The 20,724-nt window shown below is 42.6% G+C and overlaps 1 protein-coding gene across 3 annotated transcripts in view; it reads left to right on the plus strand.

Moving 5' to 3' along the window:
- Positions 1-20,724, plus strand: part of tcf7 (transcription factor 7) — a 75,297-nt gene that overhangs the window by 51,373 nt on the left and 3,200 nt on the right. The window contains exons 5-12 of one of the 3 annotated variants that reach the window (XM_085470792.1): positions 4,436-4,523; positions 9,657-9,746; positions 11,017-11,136; positions 11,256-11,418; positions 12,551-12,658; positions 13,374-13,421; positions 15,723-15,771; positions 18,055-18,127. In XM_085470792.1, the coding sequence (XP_085326918.1) occupies positions 4,436-4,523; positions 9,657-9,746; positions 11,017-11,136; positions 11,256-11,418; positions 12,551-12,658; positions 13,374-13,421; positions 15,723-15,771; positions 18,055-18,127 (739 nt within the window). The remainder of the gene's footprint in view (positions 1-4,435; positions 4,524-9,656; positions 9,747-11,016; positions 11,137-11,255; positions 11,419-12,550; positions 12,659-13,373; positions 13,422-15,722; positions 15,772-18,054; positions 18,128-20,724) is intronic. The other 2 variants (XM_085470793.1, XM_085470794.1) reach the window with 2 other exon arrangements.

A 20,724-nucleotide genomic window follows, 5' to 3' on the forward strand; every position in this document is an offset into this window, starting at 1 on the left:
TTCACCCTGTGCCTGCCTGGGTTTCTTCCCACAGCCCAACATTGCATGCAGGGTAACAGGTGATTAAACCGGCTGTGAATGTGAGGTAGATGACGTTATTGAAGTGTTTAGAATAAAGTGCTGCATGAATGTGGGATTAAAATGCCTATATTAATGCAAGTAAATTTAATTATATTACAGTCACATCAGTTTAAAGTGCTGGCTATTAACTATTTGAGGCTCTTTAACCTGTAGTGCTTTTCTTCATTAAGCGATCGCCTTATTTTGAAAAGAAACGAGTCGCTGTGCGAGAGAGACGCAGTGAAAAGAGTGTAAAGGCGAATGAGCGCAAGAGTTAAAATAATAGAGTTAAATTGGGGTAAAAATGCAAAACGTTAAATAATTTTAAATTGGGTCATCGGAGCCTGTTTGTGCTAGCTGTTACATTTTTTTGAATTGGAAGCGAGAGTGTGAGTCACCCTGCTTAAAAGGAGAAACTGTGTATCGACGATGAATAATAAGAAAAAAAATAAGAGTCATATTCGACAATCTGTAGTTTTACACTGTAAAAAACGGACTTTTACTATTACTGCAGCTTTTGATGTTTGCGCTTAAAAAAAGGAAAGAAAGAAACAGTTCCAGTACTTGTGTAAAATTTGTCAGCACTTATTACTGCCCTTACTGTAACAAAACTCTGCACAGTTTCTTCTGGTCTTTGGGCTCTTTTATGTACACCACACTGGCTGATTGTCAAGTCATTTAATGGCTCAGATGCTGCATCGCTTTCACTCTCAGTGGTTATAACCACCGCGGCACATTATCAGTGCAGGAATACTATTTTCAGCTTCTCGACTCTCAGTTTAACATGCACACGTTCTAATACTGAGCTCACACGCAGCCACTTTGACTCAAATGGTTCCTCTTTGAAGTGTTTCCCGAGACGCCAACATGGAGACCGTGAGATAGTTGCTGTAGTTGTTATTAGACGGCCGCGCTAAAAGGGGCATTCCAAAGAAAACTGCCCCATTACTGCTGCTAATTTTCCCCTTCAGGTTTCCCAACAGCAGACAAACTGATAGCAAGGGCAAAAAGGTGACTTACAGAAACCATGATCAAGTTTCCTTCGCATTAAGGTGTGAAGATTAACTGCTAAAATAAAAACTTGTGTGCAGTTCGCATGTAGGATTTCGACTTTGATGTTCGCCATACAGTCATTTTAGGGAAAATGGGTAATTTCGAAAAAGGATGTTAAGTTTCAATATCACAAGAAGTATTAGCATCTGCTGTTGTTATTACTGCCGATCACGTGTTTTCAGAACATTTGCGCTCGAAGGGGTTAACTTGGCAGTCTGACACTCTCATCAGATTAACCATCTTTAAGTTAACCGTGTTGACAGTGAAACTCACATGAGGGCACATTCAGATTGTCACTAACAAAGGGACAAAATGGCCCATGTTGGTGATGCTGGTGAGGCTGTGCAATTGTTCTTCTGAGGCAGCAAATGTTTCTTAACACGGTGCTGCAAGCTGCATGCTCCAAGGTGTGTGCGTGTGGAGTCCTGGATAATTTCATTTGTCGCCACCGGATGTAATTATTTCAGCCACTACTTCTGAGAAATGTCAGTTTGGCATGGCAGATGCCTACAAAACACTACAATACCCATGAGCCTCAGTCGCTGTTGCCTCAGAGAGGAAATGGTAGAGATATGAAAAGGCTTTCATGCTGCAGTTGAAAATAAAACACAGTGTGATGGTGTTCTCAGTTGTCTAGCAGTTTAGCATACATACAAGTACCTGTAGGAGGGTTTTTTCATGTTTAACTTCTGTTTCAGAGTTTTTATGTACGCAGATGTGTACTGTACCTTCACCTTTTTAGCACAGCAGCAGACATTTCTGACACATTTCTTAATCTCGCAGGGTTTCAGTTACATCTAAAGTAGTCGCAATGACTCACCTATGGGTGTGTATGGGAAAAAATGCCACTTTGTAACTTTATACCCTTGTTAAGATAGCACATACTTCATTTATCATGTAATTCGTGTGTTTATAGCAGCCAAACCTTTCAACACAAACTACAACAAAATATTAAAGTGGAAAAAAGAAAGTGCGTGCTTACTATTTCCATAGGATTTTAGGGGGTACGTAGCAGCCAGGCACTGCTAATCAAATCCATTTCATCAATCATTAATCGTGAGCCAGTGTCAGCATCTCTGTAACAGCGGTTTTGATAGTTTGCTCCTCTGCAGGAATGTCACAAGACTGTGCAATGCTCAGAAAAACTGTAGAAACGCAAGAGCTACATTTCAGACTCTAGAGGCTGTTAAATGTTAAAGTTCATGACCGTACAATTAGAAGAAGACTGAATAAGTATGGCTTGTTTGGATGTGTTGCCAGAAAAAAGAACATGGCAGCATGGCTTAGGTTGAATCAGCGATGAACTCCTCTGTAGAGTCAAATGTGAGGCCGTCTGTCTGACAGCTGGAACTGGGCCAAAACTCGATCATTCAACGGGACAATAATCCCAAGGAATTGAGGTGTTGCAACGGCCCAGTCAAAGTCCAGACCTCAGCCTGATTGAAATGCTGTGGCAAGATTTCAGGAGAACTGTGCATAAGTGAATGCTTCCAAACCTCAAATAATGATGACTAAACAAATATCTCAGCAAGGTAAAAAGAACACAAGCTACAGCAAAAAAAAAAAAGAGAGAGAGAGTAAAAGTAAAAATAAGTTATTTAACTAAAATATATATTAATATTATCTTTAAGTACATCAAATCTGAATGTGATACAGTAAAATTCATGTAGTTTCATGTAGTGGAACAGTGTAAAAACTATAAAGCATAATAAAAGAGAGTAAAAAAATTGTATTAAAGGTAGAAAAACAGCAAAACAAGCAGAGTAACACGTAAGTGGCACCCAAAATCTACTTGTACTTGTTGTCTCGGATGACACAAATTGTTGCAAAATGATACAGCACTTTGCCACGCAACAAAAAGTCCCCCCTTCCACCCCCCACCCCCCCGACCCTTGTTTTGCTGCCTTTGGTTGTGCGACTGTTATTGTGGCACAGCAGTTTTTCGTCAGTACGAGCACACTCTGAATGTAAGCCTGATGTTTCCAATAAATGGAATTTACCCCTCATCAAAAACTTCTATATGTTGAACAATCTCTGAAGGGAAGTGGCTGCAGCAGCCCAAAAGTCCCTTCTTCTTCTTGATATACATACAAAGCGGCGTACTGAGCGCGCTCTGTGGCTACTTTGGCTGGTCAGCTAATCATTACTGTACTGCTGCGAACCAGTTTGAGTCAAGCACCCGCTGCAGCATTTTTAGATATTCTCTGTGAGTGAAGCTTAACAAGTTTAACTAAATACTCAACTGCTTACTTACACTTCATCGTGCACGCAGGGTGAAGTTTGTTCACACAAGCTGCATGAATAAAACTGTGAATGACATTATTTAAAAAGAAGCAAGAACAGAGAGAGACCGATGAAGGCTTGCAACTTGAAAACGTCGCCATTAAATACTCAAAAGGTGTGCAGGGGAGGGGAGGATGACAAGGAATGAAGGTGTAATGACGAGGGGAAAAAGGATGAAAGGGGTCTTTAATGAAAGAGGGTGAGACGCGAAGGATGGGAAACAGAGAGGCAAAAGGGTCAAGATGGGGTGAGAAGCAGGGCAGAGACGAGCAATAAGAGGAACCCGGACAGTGGGAGGGTGGAGGGCACCAGGGGAGGGATGAGGGACAAGAGGAGAAGGGAGGAAGGGCGTGGTGGGACAGACAGAGGAATGGGAGTGGTGGTGAGACAGGTCGACTGACTCAGTCTCGTTCCTGTCATCCAGATTTATAGCGGCTCGGGGTCCCGAAACAGGCCCGGAGCCGCGGCCAAATTACAGTCATCTAGAGCATTCCTCTGCTGCAAACACAGGTTAGCAGCCGGGCCGCGCTAAGTGCTAGGTGCTGCCTGTTGACAAATGACTTCCTTTGAAGGGCACAAAGAGAGAGAGAGAAAGAGAGAGACTGGATATTTTCTGTGTGAGGGCACAGAGTCAAGCAGTCTGTGTTTCTTTTGTTCGAAAACATTTCTGCTAAAAGTAGAGACAAAGAGTGTTTGTTTGGATGCTCGTCTGGGTGTGCGTCTGCCCGTGTCGTTGTGGGTTTTTAAAATGTGGCCGCTTTTACGACAGACCCCGACTTGTGTGGAATAAACCAGTGAAACCGACTGGCATCATTGGTTTCTAGTGGAAGACACAAACACACACACACACACACACAGAAAGACAGAGTATGCCACAGTGACCGAGAATATGTGAGTCAGTGTGTTAACGTGTTTAATGGCAGGTTCCTATGCTGCTTACACTGCTAAACCCATCAGACCTGTGGGCTGGGGATGTTCAAACACTGAGAAAACCCTGATTACAATGATGTTAATGTGTGTGTGTCTGTGTGTCCTCCAGGCGTTCACAGGCATCAGTCCCAGGACCTCTCAGGATATTACTCCCTCCCTCCTGGTGGCGTCAGCCAGATCACTCCCTCGATGAGTTGGTGAGTCAAATTAGCCCCTTTCTTAAATCAGATGGGCGATACGTACCTTTGCAACCTTCACCAGTCTGATAAAGGGATGTCATTCAGGTGCTCACATCAAAGTTCAGACACAGCACAGACTTTCTCTCTGTCTCTCCTTGGTATTCACACCATTTGTTGTACTTGTGCTTCAGTGCTGTGAGGCATTCACATTCTTGACATCTCTCTTATGGATGAGGAAATAGTGAAAATGCAAGAAATAGTAATTGAGAAAAGTCCTCATCTCGCTGCAGCTGATTTAAGATGTAAGGTCGTGGTGTGCGTGTTATCGATATTTGCGTCCCTCTTCCAAACAGTCGTGTTTTATAGCGAGCTGGGCAATTCAGGGACACATGATAGAGATTTACAGCTGTAATCTTGTGCGTGCCTGTCTGCTAATGCGACTGCGTTCAGTTCAGACTTGTGTTATGTTCTGTAAACGTTACCAGGTCTGACTTGGTAAAATTGCTGCTGTGGCTATTATGGAAAAGTGACCAGATGTTGAAGCCCTGCACTGGAAAAGAAGTGCATGTCTGGCTGTCTGCACAGGACTTTAGATCATTTGTGTCATTCCTAACTAAAAGTGGGACAAAACAATGCCCTACCCTCTGAATCCAATGGGGTTTTTTCATGTTTTCTATGCTTTGGTGATGTCTGATGGACATTTTTCAGTATTTTCCAGCGTCCTATAAACCTAAAGGGGTGTCAAACCCATTTTACATTGGGTCCCACTTTGATCATAAGTGGGACTGACCAGTGAAACTCATCTTTTTGTCAGTGTAAAGAAGTTTAACTGCACATTTAATCCCTGACATAGTATAAGAAAAAGAAGTGCAGTTTCAACAGTACAGCTCAGTTTTTCTACAGGATAAAGACATGTGGCTTTGGGTTTCAATTGTAAGAATTGCATGTGTAAAATTACAGAAATTACTGAAAGAATATCTTTTTTTCTTCTCTTTTTTAAACTATGAACTCACTGTAAAAGTCATACATTTCTATAGTATACAGTAAAAAAATATGAACTTTCTGGTAGTTATTTGTTTATCTATTACTTATTTTCTTCTGCGAAGAATAAATAGCCATGGAGAAGCCATACAACTAATGAAAACACAGTTAAATATCTAAACAAAATGTTGCATTTTCCAAAGCCATCCAGTGGGCCAAATTGGAGTCTTTGGCAGGCCGATTCTAGACCCTGGGCCTTATGTTTGGCAGCCTGCTATAGACTAAAATTGTCAAAGAGAAATATCGAAAAGAATTATTAGTTGAAGCCACAAATTAAAGCTACACTATACTTTGCTCCAGCATAGTAATCATAGTAAACTGCATATCTTTTGTGTTTTAAAATGTTGGTCAGAAATATCAAAGATATGTGAATGTCGTCTTTATAGTTTATGCTTCATAATCCAATCAGTGGTGTTCTTCTGGACCAGGTTTCCCATCACAAACTTGTAACTAACCCTTAACCCCACCAATGTTCCTCTTTCAGCCTGATTAAAGGAGCCGCAGTGGCCTCCAAACTGTTATCCCCGTTTTTTCCCAAACACTGTTATCATTTCATTGACCTATGCCGATGTGCATACATCACAGGTTCATCTGGTGTCAGCTCAGATAACCCGTTGTCATGGAAGCCACAGCCTTTGATCCTGTTTGTTGAGGACTTCGACCCGTGGCCTCTGGTTAAAACATAATGAGTGTCGACAGCTGCAAATTTTAAATGAAAGGTCAATCAAAGTAATGGTGATTGGCCTCAAGAAAGTCCTCTGCGGCACATTTTCTCTATATATAAAGAAGCGTTTTGTGGTCTTTAAACTGAAGGATGTTTCTATGAAACACGTCTTTAAAGAGGTCCTGATGGCTGCAAACATCACAATCGGGTGGGTTCAAAGATTTCCAAACAATGAAGAAAATGTTGGTTTTGGAGTTGTAGCCACTGCACTGTGTTTCTAGTGATAGAATTCCTTAAGTCTGTTTCTCATGGGCTCGGCGTGCAAAAAGCGGCGATGCAGAAAGCTACGCTGGACACCTAAAACGGGCACATCTGTTCCATATTCAGTCATCCAGGTTTCCATCCATTCAGAGCTGATTGTGAGCCTCCAATGTCATGCTGGTTGATTGTGAACTTATAATGTCAAACGTCCCATTGATTTATGGATCAACACAAATCCATTTATTCCAACCCACAGCATCTGTGCCTGGACAAATCCCCTCTCAGAATAGTTAAAGGCTTACATCAAATGTCATGGAGATTTGGGATGAAAGCTTAAAAAGTTTTTGTGGGCATTAGCTTACATGTGTGTGTGTTTATTTTTTTTTCTTTGTGTTTTCTTTATTTTGTGTGCTTCTGTAGGACAAGCTGCATGTCCCTAGACATTTCTCAAGTCTGTGATTTCCGGGGTTTTTTATCTTTTTCAGACAAGAGCTCTTCATCATGGACTTTCACAAGTATTACTAACAGTTAATCTCCTTTAACCCAGATTATCTGCTTTGTTTTGGCCCCTTATAGTGTGCTTCTTTGTGGAAGGAGGAGGCGGGAATAACATGGAGAATGAGCAGTTAAATGTCAAACTGTTGTTTTCTGTTCTTTCTCTCTTTTTGTCTTTAAGTCCGTCCCTCCACGACCACCTCCAACCGTCCCTTTAGCCTGCTGGCTGGTTAAATCCATTACATCAGGAATTATAAAAGCTTTTACCTCCTGCTGACCAAAGAGTCTTGCTTTAAGCGATGCAGACATTTAAAATCAAAATTGTAAGCTGTTATCAGAGAACAGAAAAATAACAAATAAAAGAATATGAAGAACATGACTAATAACCTTATTTTCTATCAATGAGCAGCTTAAATCACAAGTATGGAGGTCTGGTTGATGATTGAATGTCATGTGACCAATTCTAACTCTGTTAATCCAAAACAATTATACTGTACTTACCGACCCTTTGAGAAAGCACCTGAAGTCTTTTTGAGGGTCTTGGCATCAGAGCAGTTGCGGTTTCTTTTGGAGATAAAGCATCAAACTCTCTTCTTGTAGGGACAAATGAAGGTCCACAGGAGGCGTGGGCAATTAGATTAATATTGTATTCATTTAAAAGTTCAAGATTGAATCTTGGGAGTCTACTAAAATGGGTTTAGATGCGTTAATGTTGAAGAAAAAACATGAAAAAAACAAACTGCGCCCGCTTGAAACACTGTTTTAGATCTTTGTTCTTTAAGGCTTCCCTTTTTAAAAGCCTAGTGTGCACTGGCTGGTCAGCTGACCTGGCAAAAGTGAGTGTATTAGTTGCATACCATAGCTGTTCAAGTGTAGACTCAGCTCTTTAAGAGCTGTAGGCTAACAACCCCCCCGGCCCCCTGCAGAGGTTAATACGTCACACATTGGTTTCATGCATTGACATTGTTTCCAAAACCAACCCCATCGTGACCATTTATTCCTCCACCAAGGCGGAGACCAAGTAGCTGTCAGCGAGATCGCATTAAAAAGCAACTACTAAGCCGGATTTTATTAAAGTTAATGGAGAGGTGGTGAGTGGGCAAAGGAATAACTGAGTACATTTTGCAGCAGCTCCAGATCAATTTCTATCAAACTGTAGAAGTGGGTATTAACTTGAGTATGCCTCAAGTTTTTAACAGGTTTACAGTCAGATGATTCCTAACAAGCAGTTGAGCTTTTTTTCCTCTGTGGTTGCAAGGACAATGCAATCAAAAATAAAAGTCATGTGCTTGTTCCTGGGTTCTTCAGGTGCAGGTTGGGAGGCAGCTGCTCATTGTTTTGACTGCCAGCATGTTGAAGGAGCTGTTAGGGCTAGGTGTGAACTATGCAAGCTTGTTACATAGTGATGTAAATAAGTCACGAGAAAAGCCTGTACTACAAACAAGGAGCTTCGGGTGGCGCAGCAGCAGTGCTTTCTGTGGCCTCCTAACTTTGCAGAACACAAGGAGCTATAGAGCACACTAAACAAAGGGGGGAAACCCTAAATGCATAACATGGGAACTTGATTTATTTTAGTGGCTATGGATTAAAGAGGATTGGACTGACTAGTGGACTGTTTGACTCATTAGATTCAGCGATATGAAGGAAAAAAGAAAGAAAAGTGGATGGGCCATTTGGTTTGAACCGCTTTTGTCTAAACTGTGTCGTAGCGTGGCCTCAGCTGAAACAGGGTTACAGCCGGAGCTGAGGCCACTAATCTCCGGATCTCGTCCCAGTTTAGGGTTTCTGCTGCTGGGCTTTTCTGAATGTAAAAAACCTCTGGAGAACAGATACAGCTGAAACAAAGAGGAAGAGATTAAAAGGAGATAGCAGAGTGTGATGATAATGATGATGATTGCAAAGGTGGTGTAAATGGTAGATGTGGAGCAAGCGAGCGTGTGCTGACATTCACAAACACCAGGATGAGTCAGTCGAAGGGGAGGATGGTTGCATTTGCTCTCTGGAGGTAGGTTTTTTTTTTGGGGAGGGGAGGGGGGGGGTGGTTTTTCTACATATCAAAGGCTTTTCCCTACACCCGCTCCCCACCCGCGACCTCCCACGGTGTGAGTATTTGTTTGTGCTCCCAGTAAGTCAAGTATTGACGCACAGCTGTCAACAGTGCTGATCCAGGCTTTCCAGGGGGTGCATCACAGCATCACGATGGGCTTTAAGGATTGTGAATTAACTTTATGTTAGAACCATCAAATAACACACAAGTCCCGAAGTTTATTTTATTTGGGTTTAATTCTGTTTTGTTTGCGTATTCAAATGCAATGCGGTATGAAATGTACATGGGTGACTTGAAGAAATGTATGCCTGAGCACGCACAGAACAAAAAAAGAAAAGCTGAATGAGTGTTCGAAAGCATCTCTGCAAAACTTTCCACCAGATTAAGAGACAACTTATATTGATGTTAAAGGATGGGAAAGGCACAGGAATGACAGCAAATTTCAGGGGTAAGGAAGTTTGTTGGGAATTTGGAGGATTATGCAGTGGAATAATGGTTCTGGAAGCATTCCATTAGGTGACCTTAATGAATCTGTTTCCACCTAATTCCTTAATTTAACCATTAAGGGCAACAACAAAAAAACTTTTACCTGTTAAATTAAAATCTTCTGCTCCCGTCTCTTCCCTCTGCTGTGCTGTGGCAGGCAGAGCCAGCCTGTCTATCCTGCCCTGTCCCCATGTGGATTCAGGCAGCCCTACCCCTCCAATCTCCCCAGCGCATCGTCCTACTCCAGGTACCGTAGCCGACTGGCCAGCTTGAGCCAACCCGATCCGAGTTGGGGTTGGGGGAAAAAAAAGGGCAACGCTCTGCATCACCAACTCCTGTTTATAGCACATCTCAAACGTCTGAGCAGGCGTTTTCCATTCACCGTGGCAAACTCATGTTCGGCCTGATTTCTTTGGACAGCTTCTGTAAAATTCTATTGGAGCCAGTGTGCTGTAAACAGGACCAGTTCAGTGTTTCGCCAAAAAGAAGCTGAGTCAAGCCAAGCTAATCGCTGCTGCAGAATATGAAATGTCACACACACACAGAGAAATAGAAACAACCATTAGGACAGCTGCTTTATTTTTTCTTTTCGCTGCCCTTAAGCTTTGTTCTGGTTGTAATTGTGTCTTGTCTTTATCTCGCTGTAAAAACTTCAATGTTTTTAAAAAAAAGAGTGTTATTTTAGTCGTCATTGCAGATGCTTTTCATGTTTGCAAGCACACGCACGGGAAAATTAAGTGTGAACCCACTGTGAGTTTAAGAGGGTTTTTGTCTTGAGTCAAATTTGCAAACCCTTAAAGATCTCTGCTTGCAACACACAGATGCTTTCTCTTTGTGTTAGTTGCCTAAAATAGGCGAAGAATCCCCAGCCTGTTATGCCAGACAGGCTGGGGATTCCTCATAGCCTGTTGTCAGTGACTCTGGTCTGTTGACAAGAGGCACAGTGTTTAACAACCCAAAATGGAACAATTAGGGACAAATTACTGATAGATATCGCATAACTAACCTGCAAACAGGTAGGAAAATATGAGGGAAATACAAAGCTAGATCACATCATGATTGGTGGAATGCATTTTTGCTCCCTACGAGTCAAGGTGTGTGACACACGAAGAAGCGTTTTCCCCTCAGTGCCCACTTCCCCTCTCTCTCGCTCAGTAATGTTTGGTCGCCCTCTAGTGGTGATAAATGATGGCTTCACTCTTACACAAAAATAAACTTTAAAGAGCTTCTTTGTCACATTTGTCCCGTGTTCTGTATTGCATTTACTCAGCTGTAGACACAAGATGAAACACAAACAACACTGATATGAAGCCCAGTGGACTTTCCATGCTTTCAGGCTCACTGCTTACATAAAACTGTCGCTCCTGCTTTGATGCTTACCGCCCTGCCGCCTCCTATCCTCAGTGCATCTCTATGAACTCACCTTTTTTGTCACCCCCCCCCCCCCTTTCTCTGTCTTATCCCCCCCACCCCCTTTCCTCTGCTTTTTTTTTCTTCTTCTTTTTACCCTGCACCAGGTTTTCTCACTCGCTGATGCTCGGCCCATCGGGCATGCATCCTACAGGGATCCCCCATCCAGCCATAGTGCCCCCTACAGGCAAACAGGATCACGAGCAGTATGACAGGAGCATGTACGTGTAAGTATACCCCTCGCTCCGTTTTAGGTACATTTATATTCATGGCTCCACCCTTTGTCACAGTGTAAGAAACTATAAAGTTCTCACAGCCTCATTCCTTCACCCCACGTCTTCATCAGGAAGCCACAGGTGGAGCCCAAGCGGGAGAAGGAGCCCAAGAAGCCGGTCATCAAGAAACCTCTGAACGCCTTCATGCTTTACATGAAGGAGATGAGGGCAAAGGTCATCGCCGAGTGCACATTAAAAGAGAGCGCAGCCATCAATCAGATCCTGGGACGAAGGGTGAGGGACGCACACACACACACACACACACACACACACACACACACACACACACAGGCATGCACATTGAAAAGCAGACTAATCCTGTTTCCAGGTCAGTCAGTAATTTCACACATGAGGAACATGAGAGGTAATGTGAACTCTGTTTCCCTCACTTACCAGACTGGTACTTATCTAGCACTTCTCTACTTTACCTGCACACTCACAGCACTTTCTACCACTACACACACACACACACACACACTCCAGTGCTCATGGGTGCTGGGAATCGTACCACTGACCTTCCGATTAGTAGATGACTCATTTTTTCAGCCACATCCACCCCTTATTCTCATGCAGTAGTGCAAAAAAAGTAAGAGGAGTTACAGTCTATTGAACCTGTAGTACCCACTCAGGCACAGGGAGAGCATGCAAACTCCACACAGAGGGTTCGAACCAGGAAGCGTCCTCCTGTGAGCCGACATTTCAAACCCCTGTATCCTCCAAATCCTTACATGATTATGTTATAAAGAGAGCGTCCCAGAGATGCACTGCCTTTCTTCTGGAAAAATGGAGAGAGGTTTCTCATTTTATTAAAGACTTCAATGGCCAGTAGTTAACAAGGTTTAAAAATTACCCTCCTAAATGTAAAACTGTGTCTACGGTACATAACATCATTAGGAGAGTCAAAGGATTTGAGAACAGGCCTGGAAAACTGAGCCTGGGGCCCTCGGGCTGCGCTGCATTAAAAACAGAAATGATTCTGCGATTGTTATCACAGTAAAGGCTCAGGAACACTTCAGGAAACCACCGACGGCAGCAAATGCAAATTGACACGCGATGAAGAAACATTTAAAAACAACATCCAGCTCATCTGTGCCGTAGAAAGAGAAAAACCGTCCTGTTGTCATAAAAATCTCCGTTATAATTCATTTATAGTGAAAAATGAGCACATATTCCACACAGAAAAATAACATTTAAGTTTCTCTCTTTGTACTATTTTCACTTTTTTGTATATTCTCAATAGAAAGAGAGTTTAATGATCAGATCAGTTCAAAGCCATTATCAAAGACTTTATTGCCCAAAACCCAAAAACTGTATAAAGGCAAGTCTGTGAAAATACTGACCTTCCTTTTGTTGTGTGTGTTTCCAGTGGCATGCACTGACCCGGGAGGAACAGGCCAAGTACTACGAGTTGGCCAGAAAGGAAAGACAACTGCACATGCAGCTCTACCCAACTTGGTCTGCTAGGGACAACTACGTAAGAATATGTTCTTCTTATTCCTCCCTCCCCTGTGTTCATGAGCCTATTCAGAGTGAGAAGAAAAACAAGCCGATATGACTAATTTCCTGAGCCGTCTGAAAACAAAAGCAGGGATATGCAAAAGCTCTCCCACTTTTTAAAATGGAAAAATAAAGGTGTGCAAGGCAGGGAATGTTGCAGTATCTGCAGTGAACATCATTTTCCATTGTTACTGGTTTACCGCAGTTTACGGAAAACAGTGATTTCTTGTGGCGAGCTCTAAAAATGCACTGAAAACTGTGCTGAATTACACACAAAAAAGAAAATTGGAAGAAAAAAAAATGTCCCCACCCCCTAAAATAACTTCTAAAACTGCAGTTCTAGTGATGCAAATGGTATTTTCTGAAATAAAATCCTCCCCTTGGATTCTTGGGTCATTGATTTATACCAATCTGAGCTTCCAGATGCATTAAAATAAAAGCCAGGAATCAGCAGAAGCTATTCACGCTTTGTTTTCTGTAAGGAGAAAACCATTTAATCAGAACCTGCTCTCTGGTGTGATTTCTGTGCAAGTGAAACCAAGAACAGGATCAGTCTCATGAAATCTGTTGTTTCTGACACTCTCAATGCCAGTGTTCTTAAATACAACGAATAAACTTATGTGGTGCATGCATTCTAGTTTCTGGCCTGCTGTGTGCCTTTGACTTCTCAGTTTGCTGTTGAACTCTTGCAGGAGGCGGGCCTTAGCGGGGTCGCAGGGGAAAAGAATAAAGCTGATTGGGTAGGGACACGTCTTATGGTGGATTTATACCTCTGTGGTGGGGGGAAGAAAAAAAAAAACTAATGTGAGGATTTGCATGAAAGGGGTTGTGGGTATTCCTGTTGCAAAGTTTGCATGCACCTTCCAAAAAAACAAACCAAAACAAAAAATCTGAGTGACTCACCCATGTCAGCCTCCCAGACAGCACGCACGCAGGCGGCGGCAGCCACACGAGCCGATGTGATTGGTCAGTTTTGGATATGGCCTACGCTTTTGCAGCTGCTACGCCTGCAAGTATGTTAACCTTTGAAACACTAAATCACACAGAGGTATAAATCAGCCCGTTTGCTCGACTAACAGAGAGCAGGGCTGCATGGCTGGCCTCACTGCCTTAATATATAGCTTCAAAACACAGCACCTTCATTTTTGTAGCAACACAGCAAGACGTCTGTAAAGGAGGTTGTGGATGTTCTGTTAGAAAGACAACCCCGGTTATGTTTTGCTGTGCCTGCACTCTCTTGCTTCTCTACACGTGATTGGTTACCGAGCTGAACTCTGCAGGCAGGCAGGCAGGCGTGGGAACTTGGTAACACTTTATCTGGACTGTGGTTTCTAACATGTTTGAAACATCTAAACTGACACACAGATAACAGAGTAGCACAAGAAGATACCCCGTGACCGCATATGTCAAAATTAAGGGTTGCGAGGCGACCCGGAGAGTGTTATTTCTGCACTCAGAAATTACCCTCATGCTGTTGTGAAGGTGTTGTAAACCAGAGCTTTAATACTCTCTGATCGCAGGTGTAGGAGCCGTCGCTGTATGCACGGAGCTTTGAACATTGTCTTCACCTCTTAAACGGCTCTTAAATGTCACGATTCTAAGCACTGTAATTAAGCATAATCCACACTCTGTGGCTTTTTGATAGGCATACGGTTCAAGTTTGGAGAATTTAAAGGGATAGTTCACCTCAAACAAATATGTGTTTTCCACCAGAGCCCGTTTAGATTGTTTTGGCTTGAGTTGCCAGTTGCACTTGCTTCCAGGTGTTCAGGGATCAAAAACAGCAAAACCCCGTTTTCGCAAAGGAACTATTTTCTTTTCACTGTCCACATCCGCCAGCTGGAGACAGCTTGCAGATGCTCAGTTCAAAAAAGGGGGTCACCATTAGTGTTTACATCCTGTCGTGCTGTCTGTCGTGAGCACAAAGTTTTCATCACAGGCAGATGCAGTTCTCCTTCTGCACTGTGGATTAGTCTGCAGTTCCATTACTTTTAAGAGAATTCCTTCAAAAGTGCGCAACTCAAATCAGAGCGGTCTAGATGGATAAATAATTAGGGAAAACTAGTAGATTTTGCCATGAATGCTCCTTTAGTGTAAAAATATTCTTGGGATATATTGTTAGTGACACGACACGCTCCAAAATGCTTTTGAATCGATCACAAAGTCCAGGATTTTAAAGAAAGAGCCTGAAAGGGCCACTTGATGATCAGTCCACAAACTGTTTATAGGTGAAGGACTGAGCTTTAAATATCGTCTGATGCATTTGGAAAATAAATAAATGAATAAAAACAAACTACCAAGTGTCCTCGCTGCCCTCTGTTCTCCTTCTGAGTTAAAAACAAACCACTGGACCTATGAGCAAAACAGGAAGTGAAGTTCCACATATCGCCCACACACCTGTGGAGGGTTTCTCCTCCAGTTCCCCCACTCAAAAAAAAACAAAATACATACACTATTATACTACATATAGGCTAGTATATGCACACACACACGCACACACATACGCCCACAGACTAAGAAGCTTCAGAATGGTGCACTTGCAAGAGGAGTAACCACATATACAATGCTGACAGCGAGCTGAGGAGGGTTAGACATCGAAGCGTAGGCGGTAGATTTCTGTGCCCACATCCTTCATCGCACCCAAATATGAGGCCTCACTTCACCATCACCGGATCTGTGTGAACAGCTCTGATGTTTACCTCAACAGTCACACATTACAATCAGCCTGGGGACACAGAACAAATGCAAACACGAATATGAAAACAGTTAGGAGTTTACAATGGCTTTAATCTGAATTCACGTTTCCCCCCTTTACTATTAAGGCCTTCAGCTTCTTTACTGTGCAGATTTCAGTTGATAGAAATGCCAGCCGAACACGGTGATTAAAAGTTATCTAAGACACTTGCACGTAACTTTTATCCTGCTTGAGATAAGCCAAATGAACTGGAAGATCTGCTGGTAGTCAGCAGTGCAGTCAAGAGTCCGACTCATTTCATTTCTTTGGCTTTTTTGTTTTGTTTTGTTTTCTTCTCCTCAAACAGGGCAAGAAGAAGAGGAGAAAAAGGGAGAAGCAGCAGGACTCCAACACAGGTAAACCTCTAAATATGGATTTCCTTGCTCTCGTCTGACGGATGGTTAAACGTTTTTTCAAAAGCCACACACACAGAAAATGACCAGTGCCAAGACTTCTGGATTTCAGAGAATTCAGTCGAGCTTGAGTTTGCGTTGGCGCTGCGTGCGGCACGGCATCTCGGTGTGCAGGATGTGTCTCAAACGTCAAACCACCCACCCACTCTGCTTTCCATGTAACCTCAATTACAAACATTTGAATCCCAGTGTGCAAAACTTTGTGCTGATCTTAGCTGTTCCAAGTTTAAAAAAAAGAAAGAAAGTCAGCCATCGTGGCAGAAAGGAAATCAAAAAGTCTTATCGCATGACTAGCATTTTCCCTTTTCCTCCTCCGCCATGTATGAACAATAACAAGCTTCTCAGCTCTGACCTGTTCGGTTTTGAGAACGCAGACGTGGTAGTTATCCACGTCCCAAGTAAACCACTTGAGTGCTTGTGGTAATACTATAAAAGCTACTACAGCATCGGCACGATAGCATCAAAGGTGAGACGATAAGAGGTTGTAACACTTTTGTGATTGTTTTAAAGAAGGTCGTGGATGTTCGGCGTCTTCTCGATGCGCGGCAGCAGATAAAAGAGCCTCGGTCTCCCCTCAGCTCGTGCTAGAGCGACCTGAGTGCTCTGCCTTAACTGGCACGATGCTTCATTTTACCGTGCAGTAACACCGAAGTATATTTACTTACAGTATTGTGTAGGTCCAGAACCATCCCTCATTTCTTTGTAAGTGGTCTTGAGCAGTAGCTCTCCAGGCTTTCTGAAGGTCTTTTAGTGTTTTTCTTTTCAGTCCAGTACTTGTACCTGAACATTTTCAGAGATTTTTGTTGTTGTTGTTTCTTTTTTATATTTGAAAGATTGATAAATCAGGGTTAAATGGTTTTACCAAAGACACCAAACACAGAGATATTACCCAAAGCTTCATCACAAATGGTGTCAGTGGAAGGATGCCAGTCAAGAAGCCATTCTTAAGGGAGAAGGGGCTGAAGTATATCAGATTATGCAAGAATTGGATTAAAAACCAGTGGGAACAGGTCTTATGGAGTGATGAATCCATCTGTAAAACACAATGGAAACCCTTCATGGTTGAGGGCGACATTTTAGCCAGTGGTGTCGGGGATCTTGTCCGAATGGAACTATGTCCAGTAGTACCGCCAGATTTTGATCCACTATGCCAGAGGTGTCGAACTTCAGGCCTCAAGGGCAGGTGTCCTGCAGGCTATAGATCTCACCCTGGGTCAACACATCCGAATCAAATGATTAGTTTATTACCAGATCTTTTGGAGAACTTCAAGACATGTTGAGGAGGTAATTTAGCCATTTAATGATCTGTGTTGGATCAAGGACACATCTAAAACCTGCAGGACACCGGCCCTCGAGGCCTGGAGTTCGACACCTGTGCACTATGCAAAACCAGCTGGAAATTGTCCGATAGGCATGGCAATAATCCCAAACATACTGCAAATGCAGTAAAATCATAGAAAAACACACAGTGAGACACTATTAGCACTATTAGTCATGGATTGGCCTCCACAGAGCCCAGGCCTCAGCTTAATTAAGCGGTTTGGGATCATCTTGACAGAAGCCAGAAAACATCCAAAGAAGAGCTCTGACTTCCTCAGGAAGCCTGGAGAACTGTTCCTGAAGACTGCTTCAAGAAAGCTTGACTAAGAGAGTTCAGGCTGTGTTGAAGAATAAAGGTGATCATACTAAATATTGACTTTAACTCTGTTTGTGTCTTATAGACTGTATTTTAAAATATGGTTGCACATTTAAGTAAATCTCTGCACGTTTTTCCTGTTTTACATACAAAATATAAAGAAATGAGGGGTGGCTCAAGACTTGTGCACATTAGGGTATTTTCAGCAGATGTTTCAGAAACTGGAAAATATATTTTTTTTGGATTTGGGCGTCGTTTTAGAAACTGAAAACCCTTGAAAGGTCCAGTACTAACAGCGTGACAGCACGGCTGCTTCTTCCTCTGTGTGTTAACTGACCCACATGTTTAACTAAGTTGTGTTGGGCGGTTGATCTGCTGGTTGTTAATGTCGCATTGTGCCGTAACCATCTACTAACAGTTTTACTTGATGGCTTTTTCCGAACAAACGGTGCTTTTGTCCTGCCCTGACGAGCTTGTTTCTCTCTTCGTCTCCTTCTTGTCTGTGTCTTTTGTCGTCTAACCTGTTTCCTCCCCTCTTCCTCTGCTTTTCCTCCTCCCCTTTTCCTGTGCATGCCACGCATTGTGCTCAGACCCGGGCTCTCCTAAGAAATGCCGGGCTCGCTTCGGCCTCAACCAACAAACGGACTGGTGCGGTCCTTGCAGGTGTGTACCAACCATCCACCCCACTCGCTCCGCAGCACCACGCTATGCTCACGACTCCCCCATCTTTCTTCTCACACCGCTCAAGTGCATCGTGTCTCTCTGATGCCGTAGGAGGCAGAGCAGTCTTGGAGGTGGCATCAATCTCATTAATCCCATCAAGCTTGTTTTTTTTTCTGTTTTCCAGGCCTTTTTTTCAGCCTTTTCATTTGTCCAACAAGTAAACTGCTGAATGAAGACAAGCCCCCTCCCCTATTGTGATTATACCTGCCAAGACGAGCTCTACCTCCTCGTGTTTGAGGTCTGCATGTCATCTCTCACTAACCTGCTGCTCTGCAAATAGAACCCATACATATGCAGTTAATATATAGCAAACAGCGAAACATGCTAACTTTAGTTAGGCTTCAGTCATGTGTTTACTTGCAGGTAAAAGGTCAGACATGCAGATTTAGAGGTGTCGCATGAGTTAAAAATGTATTTAGAGACATGTTTTCACACCCCGTCACTCCACCCCTATATTTAAGTCTGTAAATATATATATGTGATGTCTCACCCACACCATCGAGGTTAGTTTGGGTTCTTCAGCACCACTGGCATAATGCCTTGCATAAGCAGGCCCTCTGTAGTGAATGGCTAGAGGTTAAAGGGGAATACCACTCATTAAAATGCTCTCTTTCAAAAAACAACAACAAAAAAACAGTATTATTCCTTCCTTATGTAATTGTAATAGCATCACCGTTTGTCAAAGGTCAAACTTCCACATAATATTTCTTTGAGTGAAGAAGCTCAAACAGATGTATGTTTCCAAGGTCGCCATATTGGAATCATTAAAACATGTCGGGAGCCACGTTTCTAAACTCAAGCTGGGAATTTCCCTCTTTTCCCTCTGTCAGCACTGGATTAGTCCGAGGCAGTTGGTGTTTTACAAAAGTAAAAGGAAACTGGGTGCGCAGGGATTATTTAGAGATCAGGTACGCCGGCTTCACCGGTTGTTTTATTTATCTGCCAGAGCAGCTCATTTGTCTTCTTTATTTATTTATTTTTAAATCCATTCTCAAAACTGCAGCGCTCTCGGATGCGTTTCTCCCCAGCGAGAGCTGACGAATGGCAGCGGCACAAGATAAATGATCAGAAGCGGGCCCGTCAGCAGCTCGCACGGCCGGGTTTGAGACGCGCCAGGATTCACGGTGCACGGCAGCCCAACGGCTTTGCTGCAGGAGTCAGGGATCTGTGTGGTTCTGCAGAAAAAGTTTCTACCACCACAGCACTGTAGAAACCCTGTCGTCTTCCCCACCATCACGTCATGGAAATCTGAATGTGTGTGTGTGTGTGAGTTTGTTTCGCTTTGAGAGAACAAAGGGGGCTGAATGTGGTTAGAGCAAATCCTTATCACCACAGCTCCACACAAACACACACACACTAGCGCGCTCCCTGCAGCTTTGCATTTTGACGGCATTCTCATGCCCATCTGCTTTCAACTTTCTCCATTCATGCGATGTGGTAACGGGCGCCTTTTGATGGTGAACTCTGACATTTAGAAATCACTTTCTATTGCACTCTTCCTGCCTCTCTCCCTCTCTAAATATGGCCTAGCGCCTTTCCTTGCGGTTAAACCCGGTGACTCATATCATATTCTGGTAATGATCATGGGATCCTGTTAACTGCTTTGATGCTGCACTCAGCGGTACACAAGTCTGCTTTTAAGTATAACACCTCACAAAGCACAGCAGGGTTACTGCTGATTGCCTATTAGACACATGTAATACGTTCGGTTCAGAACAAAAAGAAGTAGAAAACTGAAACTCCAAACTAATCGCTACGCAATTCTAATACTACTTTTGTGGTGCTTAGGTTAAGTGAAAGTGTCAACTCGCAGGCTCTGTGTGTTAAATCTTTAATCAAAGGAGTTCATTCATTCATGCTAATAGCACTAATATAATCACGGAGGCGATTTTTTAAAACTCATTTTAAAGTCGAGTGGTATTCCCTGGTTTCAGTTATCAGGATTTTGTGTGGATGAAAGGATCAACAAGGTTTATAGCCTTTGCATCAACTATAGAAGCAGACGTTCACAAGTTTAGCTTAGCATAAAGGTGCGAGAAGAGTTCAAAAAATGAAATCTTTTTAAAGATTTTAACGAGTTGCTTTATTTCACAAAAGGTCCGGTGTCCACAATTCAGATGAGAGTTATTATATTTTGTTTTTGTTTTTTCATTTCAATTTGATTTATTTGGCTTTTCTTGTTTTGGTTTAGTTTCATTTTAATAGGGATCAGTATTTGTCAGGGGTTAAATCTAAGATGCTCAGAAGAGATATGAAGATTTAGATTCCCTACTATTAATAATTATATGCATCCCTGGTCAGCTGCAACTATTCTATTGCCAAGGACCAAAATTAAAGATATTTCCTGCACAACATTGTATCAGATGTTTATCTTTATCTATTTTTTCTTTTTTCCTTTTTTTTAATTATATCTCAGTTTTTCAAACCTGGGATTAGAGCTGTACTGCTGTCATTCCTATGACATCATATTAGTGTTGCTACAGGACTGTCATTTCAACTGACCAATAGGGCTTTTCAAGCCTTTCAGGATGGAAGGG

The sequence above is a fragment of the Copadichromis virginalis genome, linkage group LG10 (assembly GCF_057382275.1).
Source record: "Copadichromis virginalis isolate Kocher_CV1m ecotype Utaka linkage group LG10, C_Virginalis_male_GT1.1, whole genome shotgun sequence".
NCBI lineage: Eukaryota > Metazoa > Chordata > Actinopteri > Cichliformes > Cichlidae > Copadichromis > Copadichromis virginalis.